The 15,383-nt window shown below is 39.6% G+C and overlaps 2 protein-coding genes across 5 annotated transcripts in view; one reads left to right on the top strand and one right to left on the bottom strand.

The window, feature by feature from the left end:
- Positions 1-6,210: 6,210 nt before the first annotated feature.
- mad2l1 (MAD2 mitotic arrest deficient-like 1 (yeast)) lies at positions 6,211-10,276 on the top strand. Its single transcript, XM_056369570.1, has 5 exons — positions 6,211-6,398; positions 6,887-7,033; positions 8,929-9,049; positions 9,468-9,571; positions 9,685-10,276. The coding sequence occupies exons 1-5, from the start codon at positions 6,335-6,337 to the stop codon at positions 9,855-9,857; spliced, it is 609 nt and encodes a 202-aa protein (XP_056225545.1). The 5' UTR covers positions 6,211-6,334; the 3' UTR covers positions 9,858-10,276.
- A 66-nt stretch (positions 10,277-10,342) lies between these two features.
- The window catches only part of pde5ab (phosphodiesterase 5A, cGMP-specific, b), an 84,225-nt gene continuing 79,184 nt past the window's right edge, over positions 10,343-15,383 (bottom strand). For all 4 annotated transcript variants that reach the window (XM_056369568.1, XM_056369569.1, XM_056369567.1 and 1 more), the window contains exons 21-22: positions 14,649-14,732; positions 10,343-14,412 (exon numbers count right to left, since the gene is read on the bottom strand). In XM_056369568.1, coding sequence (XP_056225543.1) covers positions 14,293-14,412; positions 14,649-14,732 — 204 coding nt within the window. In that variant the 3' untranslated portion in view covers positions 10,343-14,292. The remainder of the gene's footprint in view (positions 14,413-14,648; positions 14,733-15,383) is intronic.

A 15,383-nucleotide genomic window follows, 5' to 3' on the forward strand; every position in this document is an offset into this window, starting at 1 on the left:
TTAGCCTGCTGCAACCTAACCCTGGATAAGCAGAAAAACTGGATGAATGGATGGATGGATGGATGGATGGATGGATGGATGGATGGATGGATGGATGGTGTCCACAAGTCCATTAATAACCACACCTTGGAAACTCCTAGAAAGTAAAAAATCATTTCAGTACTGCTGGCTGAAAGTCAATTCACAGCTGCCAGGGGTAAGGAGTCTTAGATACTGTTTCACTGCCTAAGACTTATGCATTAATACTGGTGTATTTTGACCAAAATCATTGTCTGTGCCCTCAGTGTCAAACTAAGTGCCTGTTGGAATGTCTAACAGCATCGATTCATTGATCCGATCACTGGAATCAGGACGAAACTGACAGCAACTTAACACACCTACTTCCTTCACTTTTCCTTTATACAACCCATAGACTGTAAATAAAGATGGATGTAGCCTGTGTGATGTCACTCACAGGTTTCTGAAGAGTGGTTTTGAAGCTCAGAGTGAGCTGCTCCACTGTTGCCATATTGGCAGTGTTTTACCCCGCCCCTAACTCCCAGCTAATCCAGAAATGGGCAAAGATCAGGGGCATGCGTTGAGCTGAGACTTCAGTGCATTGACTCACTTCATTGGAACTGCAGTTTTCAGCACTTTAGCGTTGACTTTATTTTTCAGCCCTGGAGGTTGATACTTGATACAACTGGATGCAACGGCAAGAATGCCTTTGACAAGACAGTCTGAGCGTGTGCACTGTTAATCTGATATGTATTTGTGCTTTATGTTGAGACAACAAAGACATGAAAAGATAAAATTCTTGGAGAGAGATTGTAAAGGTGATGGAATGCAGCCAAGGGGAGGTTATGACTTCCTTTACACACTCCTTTCAGGTTTGCTCATTTGAAATAAGTATAAATACTTTTGCCTGTTACTTCATTTGGAGCTTAACCCCTATCCCTTAACTTTTAACCTAATCTAAATCTAGGTCTATCTTCTGTTTCTTATCTGATTTTCTGTCATCCCAACATTATAATTCTGTCCTTGCTTGGACACATGGATCCCATGGAACCAAAAAAAAACTAATCTTCATTTTTCAATCTTTATGGGCACATTTGGTCTCTGGAATGAAGAAGAGCGCGGACTTTCCCACACATACAGAATGACAGACAGTGCAGGCGGACGGAAAAGGCAAGGTTAAGACACAGAGTGGCTGAGGATGAGTCAACCTGGAACCTTGCAGTGGAAGGATTGTGTTGTAGGGGGGCTGAGACAGTGTGGGGCTAACCAAAGGAGGGGGAGACAAATAGTGATAAGTGGACAGAAAGGGACCTTATGCATATGTTAAATAGACAAATACAATAAAAGCTGCACCCTACATGGTTATTATTATGTAGGTACAGCCTTTTTAGATGCCTTTTCTTTCCACCTCTTCAAACTCTATTTCTAAGTGTTTAGCACACTGATGAGTCCAAATTCTCTGTTTCCATGGTCGGCAGCGACCAGCCATGCAAACAAAAGGGATAGTTTGGGTTGTTTGACGTGGGGTTGAGTGAGATACTCGTGAATAGCTGGTACATTACCCACAGTAGTTAGGAGAGCTGGGTTTTAGACACTTTTAAAAACACCCACCGAAACAATCTATCCTTTGGCACTACACTTCTAAACCACCGAACTACTGTATTCCTACACAGCACAGCTGCTAATCTGCCAGGTGTTCCCGCTTGCCTTTCCTAACAGGGACCACGCTGAACAGAATCTTCTGCATTCATGAGTACCTCACACAACCCCACGACAAAAAGCCTGAACTATCCCTTTAAAGTTACACAATGGTGAGGTGGCGGTATGGCAGTATGAGAAAGTAAAATGGAATTTGCTACATTCATTGTTCAGTCCTTGTGCACCTGAATTTGTTCAAAAAATAACTTAAATACTAAATGAGAGATCATTTTGGTGAACTGGTGTGAGTGAGTCTGGACGTTCTAAGCTGCTGATCTCTTTTCTTGCTTAACAGAAATGTATAAAACATTCAGCAGCAGCAGGTCATACTAACTGATGCTAATTGTTCATTCTGAGTAACTTGTTCTATCTTCAAGTTCTTTCTTATCTCATTTTCAAGTCACCAACCCTACTCGCAAAGCCTGTAGAGAATTAGCAGCTAATAGAAAATAAAGGTCCAACGGGGCAACAAACACAAAGACACGATCGTTCAGGATGTAAACAAGCTGACAGACACTTTACCGTAACATTTCTCCCGGACCATACTAATGGTGGCTCAACAAATGTTACAGTGATGTGTTAGCATGGAGCATTGCCACTGATCAATGGGGTAACAGAGATCTTTATGTGTCCCAACCTCAGACCTGAATCAGGCTTTTATTCTGGTCCAGGTAGGACACGTTTCTGAACTTCACCAGAGAATCAGACAAGACTGCAGAGTGCACACGGTGTGGAAATGTGTAAAGAGAACCTCCTAATCTTTCCTATTCATTTATTTTTCTCACAACTACTTTCATCACCTTTTGTGTGTGCAACACCATGAACGCCTTAGCAGAGAGGGAGTCAGGTATTAAAACATATGCCGTTAGACATGTTCGGATCGCACCAAAGTCTTATTAATGCACAGTGGAGCTTTAAGACTGCATCACTGTCATAGCAGAAAGCAATAAAAATATCCCCCCCCCCCCCCTCAGGTGTGTGAGCTGTTTGTTAATGTTATGGCTTTCAGACATTTCTGGACTCTAACAATCCTTGGAGAGCTGTGTACATGTGCAGGGAGGAGTTATTGCATGTGGATGTAGTGCAGGTGGCCTGACAATGACTAAGTAACTGTATATGCTCTCATCCCACCCACCATCAATTAGACCTTGTTTAGTTTGGAGGGCTATCTGTCCATAGTGGGGCCTGCATGTTTAGATAGTCTCTAATGGGGCAGTAGACCGTCATATAAACTCACTAGTAAAAGGAAGCACTCTGTATCTGTATGAGACAAACACAAGCAGAGACTTTACAAAGAAATACTTTTTATAAGTTCAAACTGATGAATTTGTACGTGGCTTAAATTTTGCAGAAGTAGCCGAACAAGTAGTCAAAGCATTTGTCACAAGGCTGCAGATAGACAGAAACACTTACACACAAAGAAATGATCAGATCTTAAACAATAACAGCCTATATACAGTTTGTGCATGTACACAATATGCCCACATTTGGTTTGTGTATTTACAAGAATGCAGGAATGTGTGTGTGTAGTTTGTGTGTGTGTCTGTGTCTGTGTGTGTGTGTGCTTGCGTGTGAATGAGCAAGTCCTTTGCAGAGCTCCAGCTGTTGCATACGGAGAGCCAGGGAACACGAGGCACGGGTCCAGCTGGCTGAGCCCTGCACGCCCATCACTGCAGCCAGTCAGCTCCAAGTAGGACAAACAGTACCTACGGGACAGGAATGTGCGGCAAACACCTCATTACAGTCTATAGGGACAGCACTTACTCATATTCTGTGCCGTTGATATGTAATCAGCAATGCAGCAGACTCGCCTTCCCAGACTATGAATGAGGATAGACAGAGCATGCTATTAGTGTGAGTTGAGCCAAATATGCACATGAAGAAAAAGTCAGTGTGTATAACTGCTGGACCAACAGACAAGTCAGCACACATTTACATAATGGCAAGTTTTTTTATTGCTAGAGGTAGTATTCAGTATCCTCAAACATTATTGAGTCCTTACGATGCAATAAAGCTGCCTGTAAAATCATTATATTACATGACAATAACACACATTTTTCAATATTATTAATATGCACTTTTTGTATGTGAAATGTTTTAGTACAAATGCATTGATAAAAATAACTGCACAATCAAAATCTGAATTACAGTGAAGTAACAGCTGTCTGCATTAGCTTCAAAGGTGCTGATAGGTGTATTTTTCAACTTTGCACAGACAGGCTAGCTTTTTCCCCTTGCTTTCAGTCTTTATGCTAAGCTAAGCTAAGCTAATCGCTGTCTAAATCGCTCCATACTTGGCACCATGAACTATTCCTTTATGACTTTTATAAATTTTCAGGGTTTGATAAAACATCTAAACTGAAAAAGAAGTCCTGGTGTTATAAAGGTTCACCTCCACTTGGATTAAAGTCTGTACGTAATGTACTGTAGTACACACTGCTTACAATGAATGGCATGTACCAACAGTACAGACAATGTACAGTGTGTACTTGATGTTTTTACACTTTCTGGGTCAGAAGCTCTTTACAGCTTCTATGTGAATGGCTTACAGACGTCTGTCTTTGGCGACTCCTTCTAGTTAAATGAAAAAAGGCGCTTTTCCGGTGTTTGCTGGACATATTTGTGGAAAACAGCATCTAAGGCAGCTAGCAGACATACTGTCAGCTTCTGTTGTGCTCTGCTGACTGGATGTCAGCCAAAGAATGTCGGGGTCCCCCTTCTCTTTGCTCCTAGCACAGAGTGTTAGCTGCCGTTAGCATTTCAAGTTGTGTATCCCTTTATGACATTCAACATTTAGAGAGATCTCATTATCATATAAAGATTGCATTCAGCTTGTCTAGCTTGCTGATGATAGCATTTATTCAAACAGATTAAACATTTCCTCCTTGTTTTTTCAGCGGAGTGACACTGTCAGACTTCATCCCACCGTACGAGGGAGGCGGTCTCTGGAGGTTGCTCTTTTATGGTTGCATTTGATGGGAAATTGACAATTGAAACCACAACCAGTAGTCCTAAACAGCACTCCATACATTTCACCTAGAGCTGAACCATGACATGGACTGAGTATCGGCTTCCTGCGTTTCCACTGTGACTGAATTGATATTATTAAGTGTCTGCCCAGGTATGATTTTGCACAAGTACAACATGGTCAGTCAGTACCAAAAATTCATGTACCTTTATGAACACTAATGTACGTGATACAGTCATTGTAAAAAGATCAACCATTTTTAAACACTTCTTTTTGATAATTATGATTTTTTTTGAGTATGTTTTATAAATAAGCAAATGTAGGAATGTAGGTAGGAAGCAGCCAGCATCATATCTGAGGTGGACAACTGACTGGCCGATCAGCTTTTCTAGAGTTTATCTGGATTATACCCTGAAGAAAAAAAAACTTGCCAAATAATTTATAAGCACAGAGAACAAGCAAAGGATATTACAATTTTCACGATGCCAGAGAGAGAGACTTTTCTTTGAGAGGGCTTGATGCCAGTACCCACAGTCTCTGTTATGAGACATGCTGAGGTCTTTCAATATAAAACCATAGACCTGTTAGTTTAAACTATAGCAGAGAGTTGTTTAAGTGATACCAGTTGGGATTCACACTGGGATCAGAGTGTCGGCTATTGAAACTACAGGGCTGTAGTTAAAATGACCACAAACCAACCGATACTGTTTGAGGGATCGCAGTTTGCACGACTTTGTGAAGGTTTATTAGATTAAGGTTTTGCACATGTGTAAATGTACTGGCTGGGTAAACATTACAGTCCAGGCAAAGCAGACACACAACAATGTAAATGTCATAAAACTTAACTGAAATATTATATATTAGCCTGTGCATTATAAGTACACAGGCTAATGAGATATTCCAACTTCTCTCTTTTAAGAAAACTCTCCTCCCACTGAGGCAGATTTAATTCAGTTACTAAAACACTGTTCTTGTAAATTGTATTTGGGTATTTGGAACTAGTTGCCCAGTAAGGGGCAGTTGGACTGCATTGGGCAGCTGAGGCAGAGTAAACCTCAGCTCTATGCCTTCTGGATTCCCAAGAGAGGAGCTTCAGCGTTTCCTTTTTGTCAGTGTTTGTGGGGCTCTTGGAGAGGCTTGTGATGAATGGCAGTGTGCCTTGGTGGGGGAAAAAAACAAATGTCAATGAGCAAGACGCAGGCTGTGAAATATATGTTCTGTTCGATGAGTTCACTGCTGTGGGTTTATACAGTCACCTCTTCCTTCAGCTGGCAGGAAGGCAGCAGGGTTTCCACTGAGAAGAGAGCAGAGTGAGTTTTCAGATATCTACAGGTGAAGAGGCAAACGTGGAATGCGGATTTAAAGTTCACAGTCAACACAGCGATGAGAAGGAAACTGGAAATACAATAAAACATGGATTTCTGGCTGATAATCATGGACGTGTTTTAAGAGCACAGTAGCACGAGTTTTAGTTAACGTGTTCTGCCCTCTAGTGTCAAGAAGTTGTAAGCGCGATTATCTACGTCATCAACCATGCGCCGAAACCTTTCACGCATGCGCAGTAGTTACAGCTGACAAATTTCAAACTGGGCGGCGGGTATTTGAAACCGAGACAGAAAAAAAAAACATCAAAGGTCCTTTGTCGTTAATTTAAGATAAACTGCTGAGAAAATGACGAGCACACTGAAAGGAATTACTCTGAAAGGAAGCGCGGAGCTTGTTGCCGAGTTCTTCTGTAAGTATTCACATTTATTTGCTTTTACAACAGTCCGTTTTTAACGCTGTGGACACGCAGGCATGCGGTGCTAACTACAGGGCCTGTTGCGTGTAGCGTCATCCATTACCTTATTTATCTTATGACACATTTAACATATATAAAAGTATCAGAAAATAAAATGTCAGTTCGAAAGTGTCATTTTCCTAATCTGAGCACACAACCAACCAAACTCACCTTGTTCTTTTCAAATTTTAACTCTTAAATCAAACTGTTGATCGTGATGTGAACCGCCCACCATGGACTTTACTGGTGAAGAGGAGTTGACTATTAAAACTGTGTATTTCATCTACACTCATCTAATTAGAGCTAAGTTATTTTTTGACCAATGTAGTGCTATAAACAGTGTAATTGAACGTATCATTTGGATCAGATATGTTACATTTATTTGATCGTGTTATAACTTTGACTCTTGTCCTGAACCCTTTGAGTTGTTCTTTCCACCACAGCATTTGGCATCAACAGCATCCTGTATCAGCGGGGCATCTATCCTCCAGAGACCTTCACCAGAGTCACCCACTATGATATGAGCCTTCAGCTCACCACTGATCCCAAACTGAAGAACTACCTGACCAATGTGGTGTCTCAGCTCAAAGGTAGCCTCAGTGTTTTATTTGAGCTTCTCAAAGCTTTTTCCAGGGGGTTTTCACTGTAGAAGGCAAGAGTGGAAAATGGAAGACCTTGTTAATATGATCTCATTGTGTTGTCATTGTCACTAAAAAAGAAACAGAGAAACTGAGTTTAGTCATTTTGAACTAGACAGAGTTATTTTGTTGGGGATCCCTGGGATTCTTGGGGGAGTGTTTGTGTTCCCTCGCTCTAATCTGGCCTATGGATTGGAGTTCTGCGTGGGTGTACTGAGACCTGAACCTGACTCAAGACATTCAGCCATATTTTTTACACTGTCTTTTTTTACTCTTCCCATTGGGCACTGTGCACCTGCTACTAAACAGGTTGTTAAGATTAAGATGTATGTAAGATGTAAGTATGTAAAGAGAAATTTAGAGTGTCGTTGAACAGTGAGTATTATCATTAATATTATGTAGAGGAATAAGCACAGCATTTCTTTAGTGAATCAAATCAAATCAAATGTGTAGTTACCAAACAATGGTTGCAGCTGGGGCTTCAACTAATGATTTCTTTTCATTTCTGACTAATCTGTTTATTATTTATGTGTTGAATCATTTTTATAAAATGTCTGAGTGATGAAAAATTCATTAGTCAATTGAGAAACAAATCGTCAGCAACCTTGTTGATAATCGATTAATCAACAATGTCAAACATGATGTTTTTAAAATTAGTGAGAGGATATAATGCTTTTCCTTGTCACACATGATGGTATTTTTTTTTTTTAAAGCCTGACCTGCTGATCCAGTTTTATTTCTTATAACTATAATTGACAGTTACACAAACATTTGTGTTTTCTTCACTCAAGGTGAAGAGCGTACACGTGAACAGCATCTTGTGTGAGTTCGACCGGCACAGAATAGGATATCTGAGACTGATCATCCGGTCACTGATTGTAGCCGATCAACATGAAACTGGCCTTTTTCTTGGTGCATGTAGTTTTGGACTGTTAGTGGACAAAATAGATACTTGAAGATGTCACGTTGGTCTGTGGGTAATAATTTCTTCCTGGCATTTTATTGACAAAACAATAAGTTGACTTATTTAAAAAAAAAAAAAACAATCGGTAATCTGTCATTAAAATAATAGTTACTTGCAGTGTTCCCAGTAGGGCTGGGACAATACTCTTATCTACTGATTCAATACTATCATGATATTTTGTTGCCGAATCAATATGTATTGCAATTTCTTTAAGTATTGCGATTTGATATTTCAATTTTTGTTTCCTTTTTAACACTACACCATGAGAAAAAGGTGATTTTTCCCACCATGGGAAAATAGTCTCTATCTCTACTACAGAGTAGAGATAGAGACTATATATATCATATTTTGAATTACAAAAACCTCCCAATGCTTTCAGGCTAACCAGCTAGCTAGCTGTTATTACACTAGCTCAGTATAACTAATAAAATTAATATCGATTCAGGAATAAGCATGGCAATACAAAGTCAATAGTTTCTTTTTTCCTCAGGGTGTCGGATTGAGTGGTTTTCTTCGACTAATGCTCCAAAACTAACAGATATTGAGTTTACTTCGACATGAGACAAACAACAGAAGCACGTTGTCAAATTTAAGAAGTTGCAAGTTGAGAATTTTGGTATTGTTGCTTTAAAAATTACATGATTTATTGATTACTAAAATATTTGGGTTAATTTTCCTGTTGCTCAATTAATAGGTACAAGCATAATTTAATATTGTTTTCATTGTTTTTAATTTTTCTTTCGTTTTGAGATTAATTAAAAATGTAATAAATGTATATATTTGAGTGTTTTTATTTTGCCCTGACTGAAGAGAGGCAGCACTGTATCGGATCACATTCAGAGTGTCAGGGTTCAGACAGTGACTGTGTTGCTCTGTGTTGCAGAGTGGCTGTTTGAGTGCACAGTGCAGAAGCTGGTGTTGGTGATCACATGTCTGGAAACCAACGAGGTGCTGGAGAGATGGCAGTTTGACATCGAATGTGACAAGTCGGCCAAGGAGAGCAGGTCAGCTCCCCTACTGTTTATTTAGCAGCATTCTTTAAATAGCTGAACAGTCTTTGAGACTGTTCTACTTCAGTTTAGGCGATGAATAATGATAATGAATTTTTATGGTTTTGTAACATTTAATGGCAAAATTTCTCAATCTGTGTTCTGTGACCAAGTGGCAGTTAAAGCAGCTCAATCTCTGCTGCCAGAAACACTCAGTAGAGAGACTGTGAGTAGTCTGTGCGGTGGCTTATTAGCACCCATGGTTATGTTTAATTGTGAGGACATATGTTGTGGACATCAGTCCTCTGTAGAGAGCATTGCCTTGCCTGTTCATACAGCTGGACACATGTTCATGGTGGCCTTTGTAACACTGCTCTTCTTCAGTGTGTGTGTACACACAGTTCTTAAAATAATGTTTGCCTGTGTTTCCCAGTGTTCCCAGAGAGAAGTCCATCAAGACCATTCAGGATGAGATCCGCTCTGTCATCAGACAGATAACAGCCACAGTCACTTTCCTGCCTCTGCTGGAGATGCCATGTGAGTCACCAGACACTTTTCAATTTGTCTTATTTTCACTTTTGGATTCTATGTGTGTAAATGCGTCAGTTGACTGATCCTTTTGACTCACTGGCCCTTGCCCCCTCTTCCAGGTGCATTTGACCTCCTGGTCTACACAGACAAAGATCTGGTGGTTCCTGAGAAGTGGGAAGAGTCGGGACCACAGATCATCAACCAATCAGAGGAGGTGCGTTTACGTTCCTTCACCACCTCCATCCACAAGGTGAATAGCATGGTGGCGTACAAGAGGACCGACTCCGTTTGAACGTCCCCTCAACCCCACGAGCTGTACATAACCACCACTGCCCTTTATAGAAACAGTAGATTTTTACACTGCCCCGTCCTGCGTCTCTGTCCCAGTACTCTGCGTGTTCTCCTGCTTTCCCTCTCCGAACCTCACCTCGTCTCCTTTGTGTTTTTGAGAAGGATGTGTGGACAACATTCTCCGTCTACACTGATGTAAATATTTCTCATAAGCAGTGATTTGTCCTCTAGGAACAATCTTTTCTCTATGTTGTTTCCTCTTTCTCTCAAGTTGTCGAGCTCTGTTTTAGAAGCTAGTGGTTTATATGTTTAACTTTTATAAAACGTCATCAAAAAATAAATGTGATTTGCTCTGTCACCCAGGTTGCTTTGTGGTATTACTGCTTCTGACCAAGAGGTGGCAGTGCAACATTAACAGAATTTGGAGTGTGAAGTTGGCTCATGGTGATGGTGTGTGTGTCTTTGTAGTGTACAGTTTTCCAAATTATACAGAACACATAGATAATGAGCATTATTCTTTAATGGGACATACCATTTACTTGGTTCACAGTGTTCACTGGTGTCGAGAGTTGCAGATGTGGAACACCTTCTTCACGACAGTACCATATCAGCATATTACATTTTCTCACCTGCAGCAGACACCCACATATCTCTCATCTTAAAAAAAAAAAAAAAAAAAACCCAAAAACGTTCTCTCTGGTGAAATGCCCTCTCATGTACATGCAACAAAACAAAAAGAGAAGCAAATTTCTCTGAAACAACCCAGAGACTGAAGCAGTTAGGAAATAATAGATACTTAGTTTTTTGAAAAAGTACAGAGGTCAGGCAACAGGCACATGTACTACACTCCTGGAGACTTCTTTTTTTTTAGTACAAAACAACCACAGATACAAATGAGCTGTCTGAACATGTGCGCCTACAAAAGTGCTTCGGTTGAGACCAAGCTGGCTGGCCTCCTTCTTACTGGTAATAAAATGCACATAGGTGGCACCTATTGTGCGTACAGAGTAGTAAAGTGTAAAGTGATCTGGATGAAGGCAGTTGAATGCGGAAGTGTGAGTAAATGACCGACACCATCTTTACTATCATAAACCTTCAGACCCTGTTATGCACTAACTACAAACTGGTAATTACATAAAAAGGTGTTTGAGAGCAGAGGATGAAATCATGCGTTTTACTGGGCGATGCACACCGGCCTCACAGCTATGGTCTTCCACTGGTTTGTATCCGATAGAAGCCGTTTGCTGTTCGCCACGGAGCAGAATCACTGGATCATGTGGAGATTCATTTTTTTCTGGAGGGAATTCGACAGTGGTTTTTGGGGAAATTTGCTCACAGCTGGTCATTCAACCTGAATACTTCTTTGGGTATCAGTCAGTCAAAGCTGGCATTGAGTGGCTGGTCAGATTTCTTTTCGGATAGATATAGTTAGATATAATTAGACTTTGAATGAATATTTGCTCATTTAAATATTTTGTGTAGGCAAAGTTTGGCTTCTTTTGTTTCACTGAAAATGGGTTTTGTTTCCTCAAAGCAAAGTATTATTAGTTAAAAGCAGTATTCTTCAAAGCAATCGATCAAAGTATTGTTTTGTATGGGGACCAAAAAACTCCCAGTCCTGGTGTGGACATTCAAGGGAGCAGTTTTACTGGTTAATGGTTTAATTAGTTTATAACAGATTATATTTTCTCTCGTATCTCTTTAATCTTCTGCTGGTGGTGACCCCTCAGATTTACCTTGGGGCCCCTTTGGTGGTCCAAACCACTAGGTTGGGAACCTCTGCTCTATGGGCTGAAACGTTTGGCCATGTGTCACAAGAAACTGTAGTATGCTAGAAAGTTTTAGACAGCAGTGGTTTCCAGATACATTCAGAATTATTTTGTACGATGAAAACTTCTCACCAACTCCATTCTAAAATGATGCTTTGCAGTAGTAATAGAAACCTGAATGTAGTGGTGAATGTGTCTCATGCACCAATTTAATCCAATGAGTTTAAGGATTGATAGAAAGGTCTTTGTAAATTTAAGTCATGATGTCTTTTGATGTCTGACCAGCATGTCAGATTTGTGGAAATAGGAATGACGTGTGATGGCACAGAAAGCATTGCAAATAGACCTGAACTAAACCTGTGCCGTCTTCAACTACATTCTATTGTTGGCTGAAATGGATGTGACATCAAAGCAATAAATCCCAACTGTGTGGTCAGGACGTCCATAATCCACATTTTGCTCCATCATTCACTTATAAAAATGGGATGTAAAAACAGCCTCTTATAGAGGGAAGGCATTAATGGGTGCACATTGATGTGGACAAATATTTTTTTTCTTTTAACTGAATTGGTCCTATTTTATCACAACAAGGCAGTGGAAGAATCTAGACCAGTTTCCCTTTGAAATTGCAGGCCTAGTCTTTGGCTATTTTACATTTTGAAAAAAAAAAAAAACCCTCAATAACACTAGACAGAACATTTCCAAATGTCATCTGAAAGAGTTGTTCCCAAGAAAGATCCTTCAAAAAAGCAGAGATGCTATTTTTAACTATGAAAACTACATTTCCTATATAAAGAACTGTGTGCTCTCGACAAAAGGAAGGATGACCTTATAATATAGAAACTCTAATAAATATATAAAACAAAAATAAATATGCAATAGTTAAGACAATGAGTGAAAAATGTTACAAAAGACTCAAACCCTTGTAGTGTGTGTGCTGTGAACAAAGACATATTTAACAAGCATATCAGATTATTGTGACACTATTTAAAGTATATAGTAAGTACGATATCTGTAGCCCACTGGGACGGCGTCGATCTCTAAGGATCTGTCTTACCGTTCAGTGTTCCTCTAAGATTCACTACCTCTGAGAGATAGTGGAGGTGAGACTTCAAGGTAGGTAGACTTCAAGATGAAAGCCACTCTGTGCAAAAATAAAAAGAGCTATGGTAATAAATATAGCTTAGTGCTGACTGTTATTGTCTCTGGTGAGTGACGGCTATATAAGAATGGTGACAACAGGAAGACAAGTCTCACAAAGTTTGATGAAATGAGCCTACTCTCTGAAACCTGTTTCTCACGTGACAGCTAAATTAAGCTGATATAAGAATTTTTTTTTTTTAAAGGTTTTATATTAAGGGGTTCTACAGCTTATTTTTTGTAGTTTTGGCCATTTGTTATATGTACTCACCTAAAGTCACTGAGATCTGGGGAGATGGTGAAATGACTACAACAAAGACATGAGCAGTGAGATGATCAGACAGGTTGTAAACAAACCAAAGTGTAACTATTTCATGGAAACTACTTCATTTGGAGTAAAACTGAAAGTGAAATGTTAGTTATAGTCCTTCGCTGTGACCAACTACACGACTGCTTCAGCAAGTCTGGCAAACTGTGATGGATGTTTACAGCAGACATTCTGGCTGAGTTTGCTCGTCCCTGACATTTCCTGCTTGAAACGCAAATAACATTCCCATCATTTTTAGCTGTACTTTGTTTTTAGTGCTAATTGTCCAATGTTATGTTAGCATGCTAACATGCTAAAATGATATGATGGACATGGGAAACATTAAACAATACCTCACAACTGTACCCTAAACCCAGTGTATTAGCATTTTGCATGCTTATGTTAGCATTTAGCTCAAAGCACTGCTGTGCCTGACTGTTATCATGGCTCTCAGTCTTGTTTATTGATGCTGCTGTATTCCCAGATCTGAGTGATTAACTTGGTGAGTACACACTAATTATTACAAATGGCAAGGACCAACCTACTTAAATAAGAGCGGAGGAAGAAAACTTGAAAGAAACTGGAATTCTGTGCTAGAAAGTGTAACATCAGGAACAAACTGCCTGTGTTACATGTGTGTGGCGGCTGACGTCGTTGACTCGCTGTGGAGAATGACGTGTGTGTGTGTGTTCACACTCTGCTGCTGCAGCTCTGTCTCTCTACAGAGAGTTTACAGGTTACTGGAATGTTGGATTTATTGTCATTATAAATTAATTTCTGATTTATTTTAGACAGAAAACATCACCATATATGTTTCACATTTTACACATGAAAAATAGGCTCTACCCAGTAACACGTGTCGAAATGAAAATCACGATGTTCCTCAGCCACCACACACATGCCACACACACAGTGTGTTCCTGGCCTAAGAAGTGTTAGAAAAACTTTTGGCATAAGTTGGGATCTGAACCTGCTCTAAGATTGCTAAAGACAAGTGTATCTGCCCTCTTATCAAACCAAATCTAGTGGTTCTTTCACTACATAATCTTTTCCTGGTAGGGAGATATATTTTTGGTCACTTTCCTTGCACAAGGCATCTTATTTGTTCTTTCTTTTCATATCCTGTATCTCATGCTAATTTCATGAAAGTTTGTGACACCAGATTGGACAGGGCGAACCCTGGGAATTTGTGTTGGTCAAAAGCCAAACTGGCTGTGGGATCACACCAAGCCATTGACCAGTCCCTTCTCACACTCCTCAGCCAAACACTTCCAATGCTGCCGGTTTTTCTGACATCCTTCCAACAACGGGGAGCAATACTCTGACATTCCAGCCAAGGTCTGCAACAGCAACAAAGATATTTTTTCAAAAAGGAAAATGACTGAGCATTGTGTTTTTTTTTTAACACAGTGTTCATTCATTTAACATCTTATTTCACATTTTTCACAATGCGAGACAAAGTGTCTTTCCAGTAACTGGAAGATAAAGGTAAAATGCCTTTTCCATTTACTCATTAGGTACATTGGTTTCCAGAGAGGGAAGAGAGTAGTAGTAAAAGTGAAATTATTTGAATTACCTCATATAACTGAGTACAGATAGCGTCAATGAAGGACACCTGCATGCTGGGAATCTTGTCTCTTTTCTCACGATTCATCAGGTCCTGAAGTGAAGGGATGAAAAAATAACATGTAAACTACATCAGAAGAGTACAAAATGTTTGCATTGAAATGACAGTATTTACTGCTCTCCTCAGGGCCTTTGGTAGGTTGTATCAAGCAGCAGGGCCAGAGCTGCTGAAAGCAGCCTTTCCAAGCAGCCTTTTTGGTAGTTGATTTGTTTTGTTATCACTTAAATTGGCTAATTGTTTCAAATCTAAGCAAATACATATGTGCAAGTAAGCCCAAATGATGATTTAAAAACAAATTGAAGAATTGAGTCATTATGCAAATGTATGCAAAATTCCTTCTGGTCTAGCTAGACAGTCTGGCAGTAGATTTTAGGATTATTAAGTAGTAGTTTATTGCTTTCTGAGAAGACCACACAAAGGCACATTAAAGTAATAAGCCATGATATAAGTCCAAATGCAAACAAATCAATTATAAAGTGATAAAAGATTCCTAATACTGTATATGATTCATTATTCACTTAAGAATCAACAATATATACTGATTATACTGTTGGCATCCTGACTGTGAAGAAGAGCCATTAACAAATTGTTGTAATTAATTGTAATTGGAAACAGTAAACACATGACAAATATCATTAAAATAACTCTTGAATGAGATGCCACACCTGTTAATGTCAGCATAAG

This window comes from Seriola aureovittata, chromosome 23 (genome assembly GCF_021018895.1).
Source record: "Seriola aureovittata isolate HTS-2021-v1 ecotype China chromosome 23, ASM2101889v1, whole genome shotgun sequence".
Classification (NCBI taxonomy): domain Eukaryota; kingdom Metazoa; phylum Chordata; class Actinopteri; order Carangiformes; family Carangidae; genus Seriola; species Seriola aureovittata.

Coding starts and splice junctions, on each gene's coding strand:
- mad2l1 (XM_056369570.1), top strand. CDS start 6,335: ATGACGAGCACACTGAAAGGAATTACTCTGAAAGGAAGCGCGGAGCTT. Junction 6,399..6,886: donor GCTTGTTGCCGAGTTCTTCT/GTAAGTATTCAC, acceptor TTTCCACCACAG/CATTTGGCATCAACAGCATC. Junction 7,034..8,928: donor TGTGGTGTCTCAGCTCAAAG/GTAGCCTCAGTG, acceptor TCTGTGTTGCAG/AGTGGCTGTTTGAGTGCACA.